This window comes from Excalfactoria chinensis, chromosome 9, assembly GCF_039878825.1.
Source record: "Excalfactoria chinensis isolate bCotChi1 chromosome 9, bCotChi1.hap2, whole genome shotgun sequence".
Lineage (NCBI taxonomy): Eukaryota > Metazoa > Chordata > Aves > Galliformes > Phasianidae > Excalfactoria > Excalfactoria chinensis.
Genome location: NC_092833.1, coordinates 9,422,347 through 9,446,192, shown reverse-complemented (window position 1 = coordinate 9,446,192; position 23,846 = coordinate 9,422,347). Strand labels below are relative to the sequence as shown.

Genomic DNA, 23,846 nt, shown 5'->3' with positions numbered 1-23,846 from the left:
GAAATTTGCAATTGCAAATGCCCAGAGCATATTTTCAGAGAGCTTACTGATAAGAAGAATTTACGATATGATTCAGTTCTTGTTTAATTACACAAAGGATCATTTTAAAACCCATTTATCTGAAAAGTGCTTGGCATAGCAAATCCATTTAAAATGACACATGAGAGTGGGTAATTAAAAATGCAAACCAAACTGAAGATTAAAAAGCGAGATTAAACCTAATATGCTTCTTAAAAAAAAAAAAAATAAAAAAAAAAAATTGTTTTTTAAATCTCCCCCCTGGCATATTAGATTGCAGCTTCCACATAAAATATGCAACAGGCAGATCTGTGATTGCCAAAGCCCAGCATTCTAACTGCAAACTGTTGTGCTCATTTAAGAAGGTAGCTCAGATACAATGGCAGCACAGTTTGTAATTGCACATGCCACTGTTCAGGAATCTTTAAACCAAAGAAAAACAAAATAATCAAACTTCTGGAAGTAAACCAACCCTGCCAGCTTCTGGAGTATTCAGGCTCAGCTAGGGTTCAAAATCAAGTCTCAGTTTGCTTCTTTCAGTTTTGCAGTAGTTTCCATGAAATGAAATCAAGGTATATTGCAGAACTTCAGTGCAGTCTTCAACAGATGGAAGAACTGCCAGCCAAACATAACAGCCCTGAAAGCACGCTCTGCAGGATTATCATCCTAATGGACATAGAGAAGGATTGATGCTTTGGTATCTTGAGAATGGATTTGTAGTGTAGAAAACACAGGGTTGGTGGAAGGGAATAGGATGTTATGAGAGCAAAGAATACAGGTATGAAATCAGAGAAATTTCAGACTTATCACCACAGTTTTTCATTTCATTGCCTGATCAGCTGTTAACCTTCATTCCAATCATCGTCTTACATATAGTTTGTGTAATGGTTGAGAGTTCCTTAGCTCAGTTATAGCAAATATAAGATATTACTGCAATACATCAGCAACACGAGATTTCAGCTTACTGGATTCATTCCAATTAACTCACCTTCCAATTAACCACATACTAGGGACTAATTTAAGGATTAAAGCAGGCACCTACTGTTGTTCTAAGCAACACAACGTCTGCTTCTTCCAGGCTGCAGGGGACACAGTTTGCCCACACATCCCATTCTGGTTTCCAGTAGAACAGCAGCAGCAGAGCCCCGCAGGACAAGATGTACCCAGCAATGCACAGGGCCTTCCGACAGCACTGGGTTTTGTAGCCAAAAATTTCCTGTACAGAAAAGACAAGGAAAGAATCATTCTTACACACCTGGAATAATATAGATTCCCATCATCCACTGTTCTTCCATAGATACTGTTTGGTATGGGGCTGTGAAAATAAATAAATAAATGAATAAAAATGGTAGAACTTTAATTTCGCTTCTTTATAGTACATGACCAGAAAATAATTTTGCTTTTTGCACAGTTTTCATCCACCTACACAAAATCCAGATTCCTGTAGCCTATCCAAACTTCTGATATAGTTTCATTTAGTTGTGATTATGTGGATGACAAAGTAAGAATGATTTGAAATGATATCAAAATATAAAGGTCCTAACATCTAGGCCTTGAGACAGGAAGCCAAGCTTGCTTGCTCAGCTTTTCTTAAGATCCCTGGATGAGACCTGCTGGAGCTGCATTGTAAAACTTGGCACTGACACAGTATTTGTAGGGTTGTTACCACCTTCCACGACAGCTTCACTGTGGGGATTTGGGACCTTGCCAATATGCTACTGTCCTAACATTCCAAAATAATAATAACAGTTATTAGGAACAGCTAATGAGCACTTGCACAATGTTTTACATGTTCAGAGGGCAAAAGGAAGCTACTCTCCGTAGCTGTATGAGTAGGTATCATTATCCCTTTTTTAAAGCTGGGGAAATTGTTACAATGAGGCAAGGTGACCTGCCCAAAACTTCAAAGGGATGACTGTCAGCATTATAGCTTAAGAACTGCCAGGTCATGGTACCACGGCCAAATTCTCTCTCTGTGGTGCTATCAGAGGTTGGCTAAAGGTGAAACAAAATGTACAGAGTGACTTAACAGAGCAGACCAAGTCCTGATCTAAGTGAAAGATAGAATAGCTGCAATTACATCAGATGACCAAGGGAATTTGCTAACGTAAGGGTTAAGATTCCTCAATCTCCTTATTCTTTGTATACCCGCAGCAATTGTGCAATCTGCTGCTCAAGATCAGATATCTGCAGCTACAGATATTGCAAGATCCATTCACAAGGGGAGCAGAAAAGATAATGTAATTGAAAGGATGAGTAATACATAATTCCTGGTTCTGTGCAGGTGCCTTTGCTTATTATGCAAAACACAGGCCCTGCCCAGTGCTTCCGCTCACTGCAACAACATGCCTGCCCTCTGTCATTCCTCAGAAGATGGACTCCATTCAACTAAGTGGTCTCCATAGAGCTTCTAAGCAGAAGACAATGGCAACTGTGGAAAAAAGTATGGCAGGCTATGCAAGCAAGCGGCTTGCGTTGTGCAGGACCTGTTTATACCACCTTAAGTTGCACATGCTCAGCAATTTCAGAGGTTTCTATAGTCTCTGAGCAGCATATAAGGCACTCTACAGCAGATAGGCAACACTGTTCTAAGGTGGTTGGTGTAGCAGTCACGTTATTAGTATTCACTAATTGCTCCAATAGGCAGGTAAAAGGCTTTGCATGCACCTCTGTCTAGTTGTATTCTCAACCAAAAGTTTATAAAATTAGTATCAGCACCAGAATACAGAATAGTACATGCAACAGTGCAAACTCATTTTGCAGCAATTATTTACTAGCAAGATGCGGATGCCTGTCTCCAGATATTACAGCCTGTCAGCAAGGTAAAGAAACTCCCAAGTAGATAGAGATGCCTAAGGGAAGAACTGTTACAAGAGCGTGCCTTCAGATTTCCTGCAGTAAATAGCTGGACCTGAAATAACTAGAATAATCTTCCCAAATTGGGATGAGCCTGTGTATCAGGGTGGGGAAGAACGAGATTGCTGCCATGTGCATCTTGCTTCTGTGAGTGATTCATTCCTTTAATTTCCAGCTTTTGTGCCTTACACCCAAAGTCTGAGAAGTCAATAAAGCTGTAGGTAGTACAATTAAAAAGGGTGAGGGTGGGCACCTAGCATGTGATTGGCAGTCATTTGGGCTCATCTTCTGTTGGCAGAGTTCTTCTCTTCAGAAACGCCGAATGATTCCCCAAGCCTTACATGTCAAATTAACCAGGAGGTCCACCCACCAAAGCAATGTGTTTGGAGGGATAATGGTGTCTTCTTTCACAATGACAAAGTTGGGGTGAGTCACGCGGCAAAATGCATCCATCCAATTTTTTGTATTTTTGAAATGAAGTTTATGCAAATCAACATCCAAAAGGGCTTAAGTATAAATACACTGCAAGCAATTAATCCCTGTACACTACAGGGCATTCACTGAACAGCAAGTGAACAGAAACAGTGAGCAAACAGAATCTGCAGAGCTAAGGCAGATTCCGCCTTTCTCTGCCTGGAGAAACAGGCATCAATATATCAAAATCTGAGTTCTATCTACATCTGCATGTTTTCTGGCCTTTGTTTTCCCTTCCAACAAAACAAAACAAAACAGTTTAATCCTCTAGATCTCAAGATATTTTCCAAAATGAAGAAAGCATCAGTATCCTCCATCTTGAGAACTAGAACACAGGATGAGAAGGAAAATAGCTGGGGGAAAAAATGGCTTTGCTCTCAGGTCATCCAGCACTGTTAAATCTTGCTGATTCTGACAAGGGAATTGCCTGACATAGATACTTTTAAGCTGTTTTGACACAGTACACGCTCTGCCGTAAGAACACTCGTGTTGGTTCGGGTTGGTTTGTTTCTTGATGAACATGACATTTCTAAATGTAGGTGTTCAGGAGCCCTGCAAGGAATGGCCTGGGAAAGAATAAACAACAGATGTTAACTGCTGTTTCATATCTGGATGAGCAGCTGAAAACTAAAGCTGAAGTGAAGCAAGATTTTTCCAAGGTTTGGAAATGTCTGGAGCAGGTTACCTGGGTCACATCTTTCAGATGTAAAACTGAACAGGGTTAGCAAACCAAGCTCCAAACTTGACTTGTCCCAAAGCTCCCCTTACAACATTCTGCTTTAGAATAAAACTTCCTGCCAGATTCGGGTGTTTTTTTCCAACTGTGCCTTCAGCAGAAAGAAGTTTAGCAATGAATGATGGATTCATTGAAATATTTAGTAGATAAATAATTCCTTGCATAGATAGAAACTGAATAAATAAAACCACTTCTCATTTGCCAAGTAAGTGAATAAGCCTTCAAGCTTATACAAGATTTGCTAGGTCTATTCTGCAAAGATGTCCACTTTGACAAACAATGCGGTTTGATGGTGTTGATGTCACCAGTAAGAGCATACCTGTCAGCTTGGTTTTACGTTGGTATGGAATAAAACAACTTCTGCTGGCTTGTATTTCATTGCACAAGGAAGTAGAACTAATGTAGAAATGCTCACCTGAAATATACAGATTTGTACCTTCCGTATTCCAAGGGCAGGTTTTTAGGGCTTGATATATAACATGCAGTCAAATAATCTAGGTTCATAACATCACAAAACTTAGAGGTTGTGGAAACCAAAGCTAAGATTATCTATCTGCAGTACTCCAAAGGGTTTCTTGTTACTTCATAGGATATAGCACTGCCTTCAAAAGAGACTGTACAGAGGACTCATCTCAACTCTGTGCCGTAATTTTTAATTAATAGTAGTGTAAAACTGTTTCCTTACAACAATACCTTTCTCTTGGATCTCCTAACAGTCAGAAGAGTAACAGATAGAGAAGGGTTTCAACTTGCGAGTGAGGAGTCTAGGGAGGGATGACAAATTACTGGACTGACAGATTTTCTCAGTTGGCAGAAAACATGATTATTCAATGAAAGGCTCTTAGCTGCACCTATAAACATACAAAGCCAGCTCTCAAGGGCTTATTACTCTAATATCCAGCAAGTCTGCTACTTATGGTTAAAAGAAATATTTCCTGTAACTGCAGAGTCATCTGCTCAGTAGAAATGAAATGTAAAAGCAAAACAAATTCAAGCACCTTTTCACCCTTTTCCTTGGTGAAAACATGGCTTGTAGATACTAAAGAGCAAGGAATCTGAACAGTGGCCATGAAATATCACAATTCTGGCAACCCAATCACCAGGTACCCTGTTACTAATAACTTGTTGCTATAGCAACAGATAATAGGATTAGACTTGAAAGATCAGTAAAGATTCAGAATGAATTTAATATCTGAACCTCATTCTTAGCAATTGGAACCTCTTTCATTAGAGGGTTTTTTCCCAGTTCCCTCTGAAGCCAGGAGCAACATTCATTGTTGTTCTATTTGAAACACACTCAACAACATACTCCTCCCTGGAAAAAACATAGTTCTGTAACTAGAAATCCAGTTCAATACAGGTTCCCAGGCTAAAATAGTGTTGCTAACTCAACAGGCTGCTTTAGCTAACAATTTATACAAACGTAAGAAGTGTTTGAGGTTTTTTGTGTGTGTCTGTGTTCCAGAGAAAATCAAGAATCCCATCTCATCCAGATGGAGCTGACCCTAGAGATTCAGCTGTTAAATGGTTAGGAACACTACTCTAGGCCAACCCTCAGGCTGAGACAAGGCTAGTACCAGCTAGTTTTATAATACTACATCAATATTCTGTCAACTTCCTCTAACATTCTGTGAAGTTATCCTCTGCTGGAGGTAAAAATCAATTACATCTAGTGGACATATACAACTTAGTATTCTCTCAGTTAAAAGAAAAATTATGCATATATATATATATATATATAACTGTATGTTTCTGCTATGGAGATACCACCATTTATAATTAAATTACAGACTGTAGCATGTTATTGCAGAACACGTGCCAGATGCTGCTTTGAGTTGAGAAAGACCTGGACAAAGATAAAACGACTCACCATTTCATTCTCCTCTCCCTGGTTAAGCTGTGCATAATGGTTCTTAGCAGGATTTTCCCCCATGAAATGACCTTCTGGAGACTTTCTACAGCACCCTCAGGACAAGTCTTCAGTGTTGTGTGGCTTAGATGTCCACACTGAGGAAGTGTTCTAAGTACACACCTTCTTTCTAACTCTGCTTTTGTTTGAAGAATGGAGCTCCTCCCTCTCTGTGGGGTAAACAGGTAACATTCATCCCTCCTCCTTTCATTCTGTTGTCGGGGTTTTGAGACTGAGGGGATACCTTGAAACAAAACTCACTCAAAGACACTGGGAGGAAGAAAAAAATTAGATCTGATAAGCATTTGTCGGCACAGGAATCCTAATCATAACTCTGATAGTGCAGCAGGTGCTGCTGGCACGTGTATTTCAGGGGTGGGCAAGAGGTGAATGTGTCTCCTCAAGAGATTATAGAATTACTGGGGACTAGGGAGCGTGTTCAAATGAGGAGAACAGGTCTTGCTGTTGTTATACTCTTAGCAATCAGCCTGTCCAGCTGTGATTCATATTCCTTGGAGAAAATTCAAGTTGTGGCTCTAGTTTGTGCAGGTGGATTTATTTACTGTGTGTAAGGATCCAGCCACATAGGGTCTGTGAGCAATGTTTATGTTAATTACTGAAAATATTGTCATAGAACATCTTCTGACCTTACTATGCATCTTTGGGGAAAGTAATTATAGGTATTTATACACACTTCAGCAAAACTAGAACTCCTCCTTGATGTCAGAGAGCTGGGTGCAAACATCTCTGACCTCTAATACAGGGTCAGAATGAAGCTGGCAAAATAATAATAAAAGTTAAAATAAACAAAAACAGCAATCGGGGTTCTATCACTTCCTTTTCTTTCACTTCCCTGGGCTGAATTGTTTATTATTCTTGTGATTCATTCTCATTGTCATTACCATTTCCTTGTCCTTTGCTATTTTTTAAGCTATACATCAAACATTGTAGGAATGAGGTCTGGAGAGGCAAACCTGTTCTTCCAGAAAATATGTTAAGGAAACTAAGTTACCACTTCTAGAGCGGCTGAAACAGACCAGGATAGGCCAAGTTTGTTCCTGCTCATCTGCACTTCAGTTCCATGTGGCATGCAGTTGTATAAGCCACAAACATCTCAAGCACTGTGAATGGCCATTGCCTGTTTCATGGGGTGGGCAGGTCTGGAGGACTCAGAAAAGTTGAACGTCAGAAATAGATGGAAAAGAGAAAATGAAGGAGGTAGGCTAACCAACACAAGAAAAGTTGCCTGTTCCAGTTTGTTCTTCTGAAGCTTGGCAACAAAAACTCTGGTTATTACCTAAGAATCAAAAATTTCCATTAAAAATTAGAAAGAATGCAATATAGTCCAGTTATGATAAATGTATTTATAAGGTTCAGCACTATCTAAAGTCTATAACAGACAGGAAACAAGTGCAAAGGCATCTCTTCCAAAGCAGGCTGATGGTTTTGGGAAATGAGTCATTATTTTGGGAAGTGACAGCAGTGGAAAACAGGAGTGCCACAAACAATTTCTCTGCCTGATCAGCATGCGGCGCTGGACAGCCCTTCCACGGAGAAGAGAGTATCAAGCAGATCACACCAAACCTAGAATCACAGACTCATGGAATCACAAGGTTGGAAAGGACCTGCAAGATCATCTAGTCCAACCATCCCCCCTTTACCATTCCTACCACAACCTGGAACTCCATGGAAATATCAGTACTCATCTAATCTATTCATTGCTTATGGCCTGAATCCAGCTTCTGTTGACATTCTCTCCTCCTATTTAACACCCTTATTTGGGAGGTTCTCATCTTCATGACCGAAAATAAAGGATACATAGATAAAAGAGTTAAAAAATTCATGATTTCCATAGACTGGCAACCTGGCATAGCATTTTAGAGAAGTCTGTTAATCCAGGACCAATGAAGATGGTGGAATTTGTCCATTTTTTTAAGGACGACTTTTATCTGGAGAAAATGCAACTTGAACACCCTAACGCAGAACCTTCAGTTCAATGATGCCCCCTACCGATCAAACTACGCATTGCAAATCTGGTTGTGCATATAAACTGCTTGTATTGACTTCTACCGTCAGCGTCACCATTCCTCTTATGAATTCGCTTTAAAAAACAGATAAAAACCACACCTCCAAGGACAGTGACTCCACCGCCTCCCTGGCCGGTCCCAATGCATTATTCTTTCTGAGAAAGTGATTTTTCCTAATACTCAACCTGAAGGTGGTCTTTAAACATTGCTTACTTCAACCCCCCTGTGATTAACAGCAGCCTGACCTATAACACACTCTAGACTTCTCTTTATGTCCTGCAGTGGTCAGAGTGCAGCACAATGCCTATGGACAGCACAGAGAAGAAAGTGAAAGGAGCTGGGAGACACGGTGTGCAAGGGAGACGGACTTCATGTTGTGCAACATGAAGGAGGCTCTGAGAAGTTATGACAAGCGCTGGCACTACCAGACTCCAACGCCTGAGGTCTGTACACAGCGGCTTGGCACACGCCAAGAATTGCATGAAGTGACCTAACTGCAGCCGGCCGTCTGCGGGAAGCAGGACAGCCCTGCTGATCCCTCTTGGCTCCTCTTCTATTTGCAAGCATCCTGCCTGCGACCCACCAGTGGGCAGAAGCCCACTGACTCGTCTCTTGCTTTTCATCACCCGGGGCAATGCTGCTACCCGCTCCGTGCCCTTCTCCAGCATTACAGCTGCTTGAGCCCCTCCGGGAACGAGAGGGTCCGCACCGTGTCCCCAGCACAGCCCCTGGTGCTTCATGCCTCGGACTCGCCGAGCACAGTCGACCCCCGAGCGGGGTCTAAAGCGGCCACGAGCGCTTCGCAGCAGGCGCAGACCGTCAGCGCTGCTCCGCCGCGCCCGGAACCTTTGGGAGGGGTGGAGTTTCCAGCCGGGCCTCGCAGTGCGGACCAGGGACCCGGAAGCGGCGCGGCCCGGTAGCCCGGCGGCGGCGGCTCCCCCTGCCCTTGGCCGCGGCTGCGGGGCGCCAGGTGCGGCGAAGGAGCTTTGTGCGGCCTTTCTTCCTTCTTCTCGTCCCCGGCACCTCCCGGCCGTTAGGATGTGGCGAACGAGGGCGGCGGCGGCTTGGTGAGTGGGCCGGGCCGGGCAGGGGGCAGCGCGGGCGCTGCAGGGACGCAGCCCGGGGGCCGCTGCAAGCCACGGGCCGGGCCGCAGCTGAAGGTTGGGGCGGACCCCAGGCGGAGGGCTGCTGGCTTCTGGGCGCAGTGCTCGGGTATGGCATCGGCGGGCCTGTTTCCTTTTGCTTTCCAATATATCTTTGGTTTGTGCAACGCCAGTATAGCCCGGTTGCGGGCCTGTAGTCAGGTGGGTCCTGTAAAGTTATGTACCACTAAAAACGTTTTCAAGCAGTTGAAGGCTGTTGGTGGGAGTGGTTGCTGCAGTGTGCATTACCACTCGGGCTCTGCTGCAAAATGTATCTGTGTAATAGCAGTGATAGCACAAGAAAGGAAATAACGGCACTGCTGTTGGCTTGCTTCATCTCGGCTTACCACACCCTGATTAACGTTTGTCTTCAAGTGCAGTTACCATCAGCAAAGCTGTTTTTTGAGGGATGAAAATGTCATTGATTTTTAACTTCCCTTCCAAGGGCTGGATTTCTGTGTTAAAAGTGTTTTTATAGCCAAGTCTGACACTAGTTTGGAGGTTAAAAGTGTGTCTGTGAGAGACAGTGCTGTCTCCATCATACAGCAAATCTCAGAGGAAAGATGATATTTATATAGAGCTTATTTTCAAATTCTGTGATTCAGTTACATACTCTGTAAGATCCCTGAGTATGAAATGGCTAAGGACTGCAGGATACATAAGTTGTCTTCTCAGTGGTGTGAAACACTTCTGTCTTTGTCATTTGCCCCCTTTGTAAGCGTTCAAACCTATGTGTGTATTTTAATACAGGCAAGGTTGATAAGTTTCTGTGTTTGAACTGTGCTTTTCATTCACACTGGAAGTCTTCATTGTAAATAAATCTGCATTACTTTACTGAAGTCTTCAATAAGGATATTGTAGATGTGTCCAGAAGTAATCTTGTCTATGCATGACCTGAGAGAAAACAGTAATGTTGTAGTCTTATAACCATTGTGAGTGAAAGGTTTCTTCAGATAAATCCTTCAGCTCCACAGGATGATCAGCTTTTCCAAGGAAAAGGAGAATGCATTTTGTAGGAGATCTTTTTGTTTGCCTCTTGTTTTTTGAAGCTTGAAAACCCTCTTCAAATGTTACTCAAGTCTAAATCTTAGAGAACATTAAAGATAGGCCAAGCTATAAAGCTGTCATCTATGTAGCAAGTTGATTTTTTCTGTGGACTCAGATACTTTTTGCCCTAACTATGCTGAGATGTTATTTCCCTAAATCTTCTGTGGAATTTAAATCCACTTAACAACAGAACTTATAAATGGTATTTAAGGTGCTTGTTTTTCAGTAATCACTGGAACTGCTGTACCAATGAATACTGTTCATAGCTTTTATTTCCTTGGTAGCACAGCAACGATAGCTGGTATATGGGAAATTGATAATCACAGCCTGAACCTCTGATTAATCAGCTGAGGCAAGTGTCTGGTCAGCTGTGGGAGCACAGGTGAGAGTAATGTAGCTGTGCTCCCAGAAGGGTTGGAGCTCGACTCCACCTCCTCTAGACCTCATTTAAGGGCTGACCACCACTAAGGCAGCATCTCTTGGAGATTGCTCCCTGGTGGTGACTGCCTCAGCATTTCCCAGCGAAGACGTCCACATCAGTGAGTTTTTCCTCATAAATAACCTTTTGAATATCTGTTACCATCTTTGTTGCCATCTTTGTATCCTTACAGCTGGACATTCAGAATGCTGCTCTAATATTTCTGTAACCAGTTAAAACATAACATCAGTTGCTTCTAAAGAGGTTATTGAGTTAATGGTATGTTGAGAACATCTCTTACTTAAAGTCTTTCTTTCTTTTAGTGTCATCTGCAGGAGTCTAGCAAACAGCAACTATGGAATAAAAAGAAAGTCACCGCTTCAAAACTTGCACCTGGTTTCCCGAAGCATCCATCATCCCTACCATCCAAGTTCAAAATTTCAAAGACGTCCATTAAGGATATCCCTTCAACAGTTCTCTTCTCTTAATCGTCTTCCCCCACACAAAACAAAACTTTTAAATGTAAAATATGGATACCAGCCCTACAGGAACTTTTGGCTAGCTAGACTAGCATCAAGGCTTCTCAAAATTCGCTATCTTATATTGGGGTCTGCTGTAGGTGGTGGTTACACAGCTAAGAAGGTATGTATCTTACGTGTTGTCTTGTGTGTTGATCTGTTATGCATACTTATTTTTTGTTATTATTTATTTCATAACAGAAGTTCTTGGTATAACTACAGAAATGTAGCCTATCATTATTTGCTTAACTAATGAAAGTAAAGATGAGTGTAGCAGAAATGCTAAGTCATGGCCTGAACCAGTGATTGAGCACCTGGTGGAAAGGCAGGGCCAACCCAGGGAGCTCAGGTGCATGCGTTGCACCTGATGACCAGAATGGGTGGAGCCAAAATCCATCCCTTCCCAGATCTTGTTTAAGGGTTGACATTGGAGGTGAGGGTATCTCACTGGAGATCCTTGCCTACCTAAGGCCTTCTGAAGGGAGGCAATTTCTTTATTTCTGTGCCTATAGCTATTGCGTTTGAGTGAGTTCTTACTCGCTGCAGGCTAGGATCTTGCTGCTCTGCTCTCATTACTGCGCTTTCTGTCATGTTACAATAAATCAAAATGGAAAACAAATTGTCAAGAGGATTTGAATATATTTACAAAGACCTGAACAGCCTTATATAAATCTAAAAGATGGTGGGTTGGTATGTTTTCTGAAAAGTAGCATCTACACAGTTGATTACTCACATGCTTCCCTACATCTGTTTCTTCTTCTATTTCTACTGTTTGTTTCCTTTGTGTCATAGACATATGATCAGTGGAAGGAGATGATGCCTGATCTTGATGAATATAAGTGGATTATTCCTGACTTCATCTGGGAGCTTGATGAACATATTGATTTAGGTATCACAAAAGCAGAAATGTTACTCTGTATCTGAATGCAACTTGAATGCAAGCGTGTGGCTTGTAGTGCCTGTCTCCAGTGCAGTGGTAGCTTTATAGTTGTAATGTGGATGTATTTGCATTGTTACAGTTCTAGGTATATCTTAACAAGTTTCTTGCATCAGTGTGTTTTTTTGGAAGAAGTGTTGTATTATAGCATTGATATTCCATAATTCATCCTCTCATTTGAGAGTGTTCTTGTTCTTTTAATGTGGCCGTGTATTCCTGTTATTCAAATCAGCCTCTCAGACCAAGAGGACTTAAACAGGCTTTGGCTGTGTTATGCATGAGGTTCTTTATATGAATGGCTAGCAAGTGAAAACAAAAATATGAGTAGACAATTAAATGATATGTATAATTAAATGTCTAATTGAATGTGCAGAAGCTTATAGAACTATCTGCAAAACTGTTTTGAAGGTACAGAGTTAAGAAAATTAAAAGTACAGATTTTATTTTCCTGAACTATGATTACAGTAGTTTTCTTGCATATTCTCAGAGTGCAATCTGAGCACACTGAGTTACTTCTTGTGTATGTAGAGTAGCACAGCAGTGTTCTTTGCTTTAAAAAAATGTGTTGAGGAAAATTCCCATTGCACGTACAGACACTGTATAGATAATGTTAAATGCTGGGGTTGAGTAAGGGGTGCTGATGTTTTCTTGTTCAGATTCTTAAAAACATCATCTCCTAAGTATGTGAGATAATGTGTAAAATGCAGTGAAATGCATGAGTAAGCTTTACAGTTTTTAAGTACTTTAGGCAACCAAGTTATCAGGAAGTTCAAAGTCTAAAGAAGCAGGTGCTTTTGCAGCTCTGATAAACTTTCTCAATTCTGGTGGGGGGAGGTGCATGTGGAAATAAGCTTTTTCATTATTTTTTTTTTTAAAGAAGTTACTGGAAAAGTTATTAAGTTTTACAGCCTAAGCTGTTCTTGTTCACAAAAATAGTAGAAATGAAAAGCCGTTCACTAGTTCTTGTACTGTTCTCATAGAAAAGCTTATCAAAGCCCTTCCCGATGCCGATGACCTTGCCAAACTTCTGCCTGACTTTGAGAAGATTGGAGAGAGCTTCACCTCACTGAAAGGATTTTTTTCTCCTGGTGAGAATAATTTTTCAGCTTAGTTTTAATTTTGAAAACATAATGTGTTACAAGATGAGGTCTCATCCTTTCATGCTAAAAGGAAGTGGATCCTCAAAATGCATACTTATTTTCTCATCTGAAAGTGTTATGGATACAGGTAAGTGGAATGCATTTTTAAAGGCACAGATGCTGGTAGTAAGTACTAAGAACCAAAATGTGAAACTGAATAGAAAAGTGGAATCCTCATAAACAAACAGATTGAAACCTGATATTGTCAGTAAAGTTGTGGAAGCTGCGTGTGTCTGGCTGGAATTTGCAGAAGCTGTGAGTGGGCCTTGGTCAGTAACAGTGTTATAGCTGTTGCAGGAAGACAGAGTTGGATGTCGAAAGTATGTGCTTAATGTTGCAAGCGTGTGAAATAGGAGATTTGTAACCAAGGAGTTCTTTTGGGTTGGGGAATATTTTCTGTCTGGATGCAGCTCCAGAAGGACTTGTTGGGAGATTTGGGTTAGGTAGCGGTTGTGTTTCAATGGAATAAGTACAAGTTCTAAATCCCTCACAAAATATAGGGGGGATGGTTGGTTGATTGCACATGTTCAGATGCTACTAGCCTTAAAGTTTTTTCAGATTATAGGATTTTTAAATAGATCTCTTCTGAATAATGAACTTCTTTATTTTAAAAAAGATGATCCATCATTATCTGACTTGCTCTTTAGCACAGCTGAGAGCTCAACTTAATCTTTTCTTCTGTTACAAGAATCATTCTTTCTCATGTTACGCAAGCAGGTAAATTCATATTTATGAAAGATTGTATCTGTGAGGTGTTACAGTCACTGCTTCAAGTATGTTTGAAAATATTTGCCTATCAGTCTTCCTCAGAAGTGTGTTTTAATGTTCTTAAAATACTGTTAATGGTAGAAGTAGTTGATTCATCTCATTACAAACTCAGCAGGATCAAGGTCAACAGATTGACAAGTAGGTGACAGTCTCCTGTGTGCTTTGGCTGTTTAAAATCACCATGTTTTGTTGACTGGTACTATGAGATATCACCTATTATAGTGGAATTCGCTAGCATACTCACATGGGCACAGTTAGCATTTACAGTTCTGTTGTCCTCTTAAATGAGACAAAAATCCCTCATCTTTGGTTTGCATTTTGCTTTTCATATATAATTTTTATTTCCCCTCTTTTGCTGATTTTTCACAGGTTACAATTTGGTTAGTGAAGTCATAGGAGCTTCTGATCTACTTCTGTTGTTAGGTGTGTAAAAGCCCTTTTTACTGCCCTTAACCTGCCTACTTAAAGCTAGCTCTTAAAACACCACTGTACCAAGAGGAGTGAATATTGATATAAATGCAGGCATTCACTGCATTTTGTTTTGCATTACAAATACCTTCAAAATATTAAGAAGTTCTTAAATCCACCCTTGAGAGAATGAGCTGTTGGTGTTTCTCTGGTGTAGTTCTTAGCTGATGCGTTTTATTTCAGGCATATCCCAAGAAGCTTGCTTTGCAAACCCGTGTTGTTATAGTAGGGAAGAATATCTGTATACTTTTTTTCATTACCGGTGAAATTTGTGTTATCCTTAGAAATATGTAATTAAAAAACAAAGGTTTCAGAATATTTGACTAGCTGAATCTTCCTATTCTCTTTTGATAATAACTGATTTCACTCAAACTGTGTTTGATATAAGCTTCAGATGAATTCTAAACTGAGTTTCTCTTTCAGTTTATAGTAAATCTTCTTGGGTTGGTAGTAAGATCGCTGATTTACTAATACATAGAAGTTAAAACTTTATTTTACGTTGGTTAGTTTATAGTTTGAATACGTTTCAGTGTGTTTCGCTTATTGTATCAAGTTTCTCTAATTGTGTTCTAGGTACTCCAGGAGAAACAGCATTCAGAGCTACAGACCAGGGTTATGACAGTGACAAACAGTACAAAAAGGTAATTGTTCTTTAGCAAAAATTGAAGGGGGGAAAAAAAAGAGTTCTTGACAGCATGTAGTTTTCAAATTCTTCAATAGCTTGTGTAGATATGAAGGACAAGTATGAGTTCTTGCTGCTAATATATAAACTATATGGTACTAAACACATTTTGGTGTAAGGAAAATTCAAGGCAGCCATAAAAATGCTTAGGAATGACATTCGTCAGAAACTTGGTTTGTAAGAAGGAAGTCATTTAGGTATTTCTGTGTGCACTTGGATATATTTTGGATGCGATCTCAGTAGCATTTGAACTGATGCTGTGCTGGTGAAGTTTGTTTAGGCTTCTAGTGTTATTTGCAAGCTCTTCTGCTTGCAGCCTCATTCCCATTGTCCTGTTCATGGTTTTGATTCCTTATTTAAGGATCTCTGCTTAGTAAAGAACTGCGTTAAGCAGTCTGTCTTTTTAGTTTATTTAGAAAGTCACATTTTTACTATGATTTCCTTAAAAAAAAAAATAAATTACTATTTAAGTTAAATTTTTAGTGTTTTTTCCTTGAAGTCACAAAGGTGAAATTTAATCTTCTCTTTTGATGCACAGTAGATGTTATCTTTCAGTGATAACGTTCATTCTTTTAAAGGTTTTTCATTTTTCCTGTGTATGCTGTTTTTGTAAGGGAAAGAAAAGGAATGAAAACAATAAATTTTGGGGAATTTGTAAATTATCTTTTTTTTTTCCCAATTGAGTAATTAGCATTTACTGAACTTTAAATGTGTCTCTATGTAAAAGGCATTTCTGTATATGCAGGCATGTATACATTCTACATTAATTCTGCATGGCGGTATATGGTAAAACCTGTGCAAAGGTCACCTGTTATAATCTTTTTCCCCTTTGGAATGGTGGCAGAATTATACTTAAGAACTAAATTTAGGTCTTTGTTTCCACCCTGTCAGAAAACTGTCCCTGGATATTATTTCTTTGGAGTGATTGCTTAGCACAGGTTTCACTGTTTAAAACTTTAAAAAAACAAAACCAAACATCACTTCTTTACTATTGATTTGTGAATAAATGGTCATCTTTATTTATTGTCTTTTGAAGTAAATTAACTTTTCTTGCTTTTTTTTTAATGAGTGCTTGTATTATCAGTAATACTTAGTATACATACAAGGGTCGCTGCATTTTAATGTTAGCAACAAACTTTGGCTGCAATGCAGAATATATCAAATTAAGCAGGTATGATTTATACAGTCTTCTATGGGATAATCTTGTTATTCTGGTTATACCCAACAAGTTACTCTTAGAAGCTGTTGCTTTGCTAATTAGTATGATAATTTTTGTCATAATTTTTCAAGTAAGACATGCAAAAACAGCTAATGTAGCATAGTCTCTCATTTAATTGGCAAGTAAAATAATTTTCTAGACAATAGGTAAGATGGCCCTTTTTTCATACTGTGCTTTATGCTGTCAATCAGTCCTAGACTAAGAATTGTGATTGTGCTGGTGTACAAAATGCTATAGCATGGTATTATTTGTTGGCAGGTGAGCTGTATCTGATTGTTAAGTTGGACAAATACATGGAAAAGTGGCTTTGAAATAGGAATACCACTTGACTTGGATTTCAGCTTAACCCTTTGAGTGGCAGTTCTTTCAGAAACTGGCTGTACTGCCAGTTTGTCCCAGTTCTGTTATATCACTGGTTTAGTTTCACCTGTATCTTTCAGGAAAAATTGTAACCTAACTTCTCAAATGTTGCTTTCTGTAAATTTTCATATTGTATGAATCATCAACAACGTAACACAGCTTGAAGGAGAAACTGCCCACTGATTGTTTCTCTGGAATTTGACTGGCTGGTGTCTAACTGAGCTAAAGGGAAATTACAGTCTTTGTCATTTGTATTAGCTTCCATCCTATGTTAGCTGTCAACACCTAGGAAACAAAAGGTGTTTGGTGAATGGTGGTTGGAGTCTAAGGTAGTTCAGAAGCTCCATGCATTGGGAGAAATCAAAACTACATTCTGAAAGGGCCAAAAGTAAAATAAAGCTGAATAAGTTGAATCAACAGCTCTTGAAAACTAATAAGGAACAGTTGCCTACACGTCATGTACTGACAGTAACATTACTGCAGGGAAATTTGCAGGCATAAGGCATTGTTTCCCATGTCAGTACCTTTCTGTAACATACACTTTGTGCATAGAAAAACTGGTGCCCATGTGTTTGTAAATACTTTTGTATGTATTTCCAAGGTCATTTTCAGGTAATCTCTGTATAGCTGACAGGTTGTCATTTGCAGTAGGACTTTTAAAATCTTTTCTTAACTTCTTTTGTTTGTATTCCTATTTTTTACCTTGTAAATTATGCAACAAGGTCTGCACAGTTTTCCCTTCTGTATTTATTGCACAGTTGTGTTTTCAATGTAAGGAGTTTCACATTATAAATATGCTGGGTAAAATGGCAACAGTTATTTAAATTCTTAGAAATTGATCTATTTGCATTCCTCATCATTCTCACTCCTTTACCCACATTGGCACTTAATTATTTTTACTTCAGGGGATTTATTGTCAATTTTTCTCATGAGTGGTTTCACCGTTATTGATAGGCAATAGTGGAGGCAGTCAAAGCACACCAAGTACCCAGGATTTGGCTGCTTCTGAAAACAGAACGCATGTTACTTTAGTCATGAGTTACCTTTGAATTAAGATAGCCATGCTCAACTGAACTACTGCAGATCAACTCTAAGTGTAAAATAATGTGCTGTGGGTTTTTTCAAGTATGTGCAGTGATACTATAATATCTGTCTTTATTGTATGCTCAGATTCTCATGGTGACTGCGCAGTTTGCCACCAAGTTTGTGAACTTAGTGTTACTTTCATTTGTTTCTTTTGTAATTGATAGTGATTGTAAGCTAATTGTAAATTGAAATCCCATTAACTGAAAAAGTTGAGAAAGCTATTTCATATCTTACCCCAGTCATGCAAACCAGATGTCCTAGAAAGCAATTTCATATCCAAGGGTGACTTCGAGCATCTTCTGTTACTGTGCATGTTTAAATGCTAAAAGGCCTTTGTGGCAGGTTTTGTTCAGTGTTCTTCTTGTGTTTTCTTGATCTACGATGTAATTTGTAGCGGAATGGTGTCAGATTGTACTGAGAATTTCCTTGTTTGTGCAATGGTAAAATATTAATGTGTAGGTACGTGAATATCTCTCATTGATACTTAGTGAAAGTGAAATGGAATGGTTTGCTTTTGTTTGGCCCAATTTCCTGGCATAGTTCTAATGTTTGCTAGTCTGACCATAGAGGTATAATGAATCTCAAAGTAGGTCGAGAAAATACAAATGTGAGGATTTTTCTATTCTTGAAATCTACGCAAATCAGTATTTAATGAATGTTTACATTTGGTCATTTGTGTCTCTTCTTTTATCCATTTTCTCCTGTGTTTTTATCCCTATGTGTACATGCCTGTGTGTGTATCCCATGCACCTAATGTATAAATTGGTGGTAGATGTCTTGGTTTCTTTACACCAAAGTTTTATTCCAAGATCTGTTTCAACTATTTTAATTTGAATATTTTATTAGCATTTGTATCTGCATTCTCTGAAATTATTTGTCCCACTAGAAGATCACGTGGCATCTTTGAAGCAGTGTGGACTTCTTGAAAGACAACTTAAGAGAATTTTTACTGTGGAGAGAGGAAAAAATCTAAACCTTATGGAAATGCTGAACAAGTAAAGAAATAAGCATCAGGTTGCAAGGATTTCAATCAGGAAGGATTATGATAACATAATAAACTGCAGTGTTATGGAAGTGAGGGTTTTTTCTTCATGCTCTAGAGACTGTTTTTTGCTTCTCTTGATGGCTAAGTAGCAGGAGAAGTCAACTTTCTGTACAGTCTGCATTTCTGAGAGCAAGAATGAAATGGAGCTCTTACATTTCTGGCAAGAGTTGAACCAGTTTAACTTTTGTGCACCACTTTCTGTAGTGTTACCAAAGCTCTGTTTAAATACTTGCGTAGTTAATTTGTGACAGATTGCTGATACTTCTTTGGTACTAACAACTGAAATGAAATCCTGAGCCATTTGACAGCATCTTAAGGTGATTTTGGTTGAATTTTATTTTTACAAGGTTTAGGTACTTATTTAGTGTTGTGGAATACAATTATAAAATCTAGCTAAATGCTTATAATATTGTTCTACCAGGACTTGCAAAATGCCTGGTTCTGCTGGCTGTATCCAGTCCCAGCTAGCTAGCAAGAGATCTTGCTAATGAAATTTCACTGTTGTTTGAACTGACCCATTCTCATACCTGTTTTTCATCTGTCTTTGTCATACCCTTTGGTTTAACTTCGTTCTCCTTACACCCCCAATTTTTCCTTTCCTTTTTATTATAAACTCATGGCAGGGCCTGCTTGGTGAACTCATTCTGTTACAACAACAAATCCAGCAGCATGAAGAGGAGGCACGCAGAGCCGCTGGCCAATATAACACGGGCTCGTACCAGCAGAAGCGAAAGGTGATGGCTTAAGGGGAAATATGTTCTGTAATCACACTAATTGAATACTTCAGCCTCCTGTACTTTGAGCTAAAAGAAAATCTAACACTTAAATCATGGGCCAAAGTAATTATTACAGACAATTTCAGTATGGGTGTATAATCCAGTTTCAGTTTAACAGAGTTCCTTTTAAGTATTAAAAGCAGAACAAATAGTTTGTGTCACTTTGAAATTCTGTGTTCTCTGGCTCTATAAAACCTGTTACTTGAGGTTCACGTATTAAGAAGTGCATATAAAGAAAGAATGTGAATGAATGTCAGTGCTTGCATGGCTGCTGCTTGCTTACTGTGGCTTTATCTTACAGAAGTTCATCTGTTTGCAGGTGCTCTCTGGCAACACTGTATTCCCAATGTACAGTGTTACCAGTTTGAAAGTAGCAGCAGCTCTTTAGAAACAAATTTGCACAGGCAGTCTATACTCCTGTTAAAAACTATATGTTCATCCAAGCTATTCCTTTGCCTGCTAACTCTAGTAAAGCAGGCTATCTATTGATACACTGTGGTTGTTGAACTTCATCTTGGGGCTTTACTTCATTTGTGATCTGCTCAGTTTAGTTCCATAGCATCGGTTGGTCATAATTTTTAGTCCTTTAATGGAGGAAATGTCTTTAATCACTTTGTTCTCTAAAACTATAGTAGCTTTTAAAGTATTTTATTTTCTTGTAATTATACATAATTTTATAATTTAAATTTATAACCCCTTATCACTCTAAACTGTGAATCTTAATTTAATGATTCAAGATATAAAGGGAATTGTGGGGAAAAAATATCTTTTCTGTTACAAGAAGGAAATTGAAAAATGTAATAAACTGTTTTCCTTCCCATATATAACTTCCAATGATTCCAAACATTAATGCAAATTCCCCTTTGGAAGAAGAAATTGTTCTTGTCATTGACATTAGTCCCTGAATGCAATTTTTGCAGGGCATAAACTAACACTTTTATTTTTTAACTTAATTGGCTTTGCTTGCCTGCCCACTGGAGAAGGTGGTTGCTTTGATTCTTTGAAGTTCTGTCACTTGATTTACTTGCATATTTTCTAATTTAATTATTCAATGCTAAGATGTCTTCAACTGTGAGATAATCAGTACTGTTACTCAACTTACAATCAGGGTGGGGAATAAAAGCAGAAGTGTAATGGATTCTTGCTGATTTTGTTTGTTAATCTTTTGATAAACATGTAGCAGTGTAATTGATTTCTTTAGCAGCAGTGTGCATGGCTGTTTCGTATGTATATTATGTCCAAGTCTTGATGTTTTCATTTCTATTGCTGGGAATCATCGTGGTTCTTCTGTAGGTGATTATTTTACAATTGTTTGTAGTCTGATTAGAGAATACACAAAACCAATTAACTGTATTTTCAAATGTATTGAATCTTCAGTGGCACACACTTGTTTTATACAATATGGGATGAAGGTTGCTGGAAAGCAACTACTGTGCAAAATTTTTATGTTAAAAGAATAAGATGGGAGCTTCTGCTGACCTTAGTAAATAGATATTTGCATCTTGCTTGCAAGAATCCCTGATTAACATGACAGTACAGGGTTTTTTTTTTTATTTCACTGTAAATATTTCTGGTAGCTGTGTGGAAAGAAAGAAGCATCTCAATGTCCAGACCTTATTGAAATGGATTAGAGAAATACTGGTGTGTGTGTTTATTGGGAGAGCTTTTTGAACAGTTTTGTTTTCTGAGTTCTTCTAAAAGTGAATAGAAATCCTGGATTAATGGTGTGACTGTTAGTAATTAAGAATGTTATGGCAGTTTTAACTTTGCCAATTACAAAGCAGTTAGGAATATGTAGAACTGTATGTTGAAAATACTGTATGTATTAATTGTAGCCAAATATTCAAAGCATATCTGAACAAAATGCTGAAGCATATACATCATTATAGAGCTGTTCATTATTTGTCATGTTACCTAATTGTCCTTGATAGATTTCTCATCTAGTGCTAGATAATTCCTTGCTTCAGATCTTGCAATTCATAACACATAAGTGCAATATTTTTGTTTGCTGCATTTAACATAAGTATATTGTACATAAAAGAAAGCTCATGAGATTAGCAGTAAGTGTGTACATCAAAGATGCAGCAAGGCTCCAGAAGCACTTTTAGAAAGAAGATCTTGCTTTAGACCGGGAGGATGTTAGCTGCTTTGAAAATCTATGCTACGTGGAAACACTTTGTTTACTTTCACTTTATTTTCTTGCTTTTCCTGTCTCCTCTCCTTCTTTGTCCTTCTGTTTTATTTTCCCCTTATGTCTCTGAGATGTTTGAAGTGTTGGTATGTGTACATATACTGTGCTGTTGGTGCAGGAATCAATTTTTCTGTGTGCTTAAGTCCTCTTTCTGATGCACTTGCTATCATTTAACTAATTAGCAGAGAAGAGGAAAAGTTAATTTGCAGTACTTCCCCTTTGCTGCTTGTGAATAAGAGAAAAATAGGATGTAGATGGAAATCTCAGCATGAATTGCTTCCTGTAAAGAGCATACGTGATCCTGTATATTATTGGCTTAGTGCTCTGATTATATCAGTCTGTATGGATAACTGTGATTTGTTGTTTAATCTGTAACAGCTAAAGTGAAATTATAGTAACTAAATTGATTTGTCTGCTAAAATGACAGATGTGCTCTGCATGTTCAATAATTGCTCTTTCTGATGTGAAGCTAACTTGAGTTGTGAATGTTATAAGCTTTAAATCTTAAGCTTTTGCCTATGTCATTCCTTAAATAACTGTATTGATCTTTTTTTCATAAATTTAATATTTCATCTGTCAGCCATTCGATTTCATGTTTCTTGTAATGGTTTACATTCTATGGATTTATATTGCATTCATAGATTTGGTTTTGTGCTATTAAAAATGGATTATTTTGAACAGCTGTTTATGACATCTGGATGAAACTGTTTGAAAAACTGTTTGATTGAAAATGTCTCTTGCTTTTATGACTTGAACTACAAAATGTTTTGTTATAACATTCTAATTATTATACTGTAATTCAAATAGTTCTAAAACAACCTTTCAAGACTATCCTGACTAACTACAATTTATGAAGCTGAGCGTGGTTTAAGATTATAATTCTGAAAAACAAACCTCTTCAGGTTTCAGAAATAGTAAATCCTCATCTGGAGGTCATTTGTGTGGCAAAACAGATGTTTTAGTAATTGTATATTATTGAGTTCCTGCTATTTCAGGACACGAACATAGAAGATCATGAGAATTTGACTACAAAATTATATTGAGGCTAACAGCTAGAGACTCTGAGCACCATACTAAGTTTTGCTTTCTCCAAAACCCACTTTCCCAGGATGTAGTCTTGGAAGGTTCGTTTTGCATTTGCATGCACTGGAGTTGAGACCTTTCCCCATGATCCTCCTGTTGCAGATGGAACTTTTAATCAACATTGTATTTCAAGTACAGTTTGAATCTTAGTTACTTGAAAATGCATGTGAAGTCAATTTCCTTAAGTGAAATGGAGCTTTTAGTTTGTGAATCCATTACTTAACAACATGTTAGTAGCTGTGATTATTTCTCTTCATAGGTTTCTGACAAAGAGAAGATTGATCAACTTCAGGAAGAACTTCTGCGCACTCAGGTAACTTTTCTGACTTCCTGATGTCTTAGGAAGACATTCATCTGCTACAGTTTCAGATTGAGCTGGCACGGGTTTTTCTTGCATCAAAGTTGTATTTTAAAAGAAGCATCTAGAGTGAATTTGCAAATTCATATTTAGGCCCTGTTTGATCTCTTTGAGCAGCCGGAGTTCCCTTTACCACTAATTTAACTGCGTAACTGTAGCTCCTTTAAAACTGATGTTGAAGGTAGTTAAATATGGACTTTTGTCCCCTGGTTTGATACTGTGCTCTTACCTTCCTATGAGGAAAAGGTGTTGTGTTGCTAAAAAATATAAAATAATTAAAAAAAAAAAAAAATCTAAGAGTTTTCTCTTGCTGGCCTTCTACTTTAATGAAACCTAGAGATTACAAGGGTTTCTATGTATATTTTTAAAGACTTACTTGAGGGAATATATATTTTTCATAGATAATATGTTGTTAAACTGTGCTATTTCCATAATTACAGCAGTATATGTTCAACACTGTTTTGTAGCTAAAATACCAACGGATGCTTGAGCGATTAGAGAAGGAGAACAAAGAATTAAGAAAACTGGTACTGCAAAGAGATGACAAAGGGATTCATCAGAGAAAGTTAAAGGTATTTAATTGTTAACC

General features: G+C 38.5%; 2 protein-coding genes across 7 annotated transcripts in view; one reads left to right on the top strand and one right to left on the bottom strand.

The window, feature by feature from the left end:
• LOC140256293 (probable cation-transporting ATPase 13A4) overlaps nucleotides 1-6,017 on the bottom strand; it is a 30,663-nt gene extending 24,646 nt beyond the window's left edge. The window contains 2 exon segments of the mRNA XM_072344675.1: nucleotides 1,061-1,234; nucleotides 5,955-6,017. Of these exon segments, the coding sequence (XP_072200776.1) occupies nucleotides 1,061-1,234; nucleotides 5,955-6,017 (237 nt within the window).
• Nucleotides 6,018-8,697: 2,680 nt separating this feature from the next.
• Nucleotides 8,698-23,846, top strand: part of OPA1 (OPA1 mitochondrial dynamin like GTPase) — a 46,583-nt gene continuing 31,434 nt past the window's right edge. Inside the window, exons 1-9 of one of the 6 annotated variants that reach the window (XM_072344983.1) lie at nucleotides 8,698-9,087; nucleotides 10,951-11,269; nucleotides 11,938-12,034; nucleotides 13,063-13,170; nucleotides 14,359-14,412; nucleotides 15,031-15,098; nucleotides 19,473-19,583; nucleotides 23,159-23,212; nucleotides 23,725-23,829. In XM_072344983.1, coding sequence (XP_072201084.1) covers nucleotides 8,759-9,087; nucleotides 10,951-11,269; nucleotides 11,938-12,034; nucleotides 13,063-13,170; nucleotides 14,359-14,412; nucleotides 15,031-15,098; nucleotides 19,473-19,583; nucleotides 23,159-23,212; nucleotides 23,725-23,829 — 1,245 coding nt within the window. In that variant the 5' untranslated portion in view covers nucleotides 8,698-8,758. The remainder of the gene's footprint in view (nucleotides 9,088-10,950; nucleotides 11,270-11,937; nucleotides 12,035-13,062; nucleotides 13,171-14,358; nucleotides 14,413-15,030; nucleotides 15,099-19,472; nucleotides 19,584-23,158; nucleotides 23,213-23,724; nucleotides 23,830-23,846) is intronic. The other 5 variants (XM_072344982.1, XM_072344985.1, XM_072344984.1 and 2 more) reach the window with 5 other exon arrangements.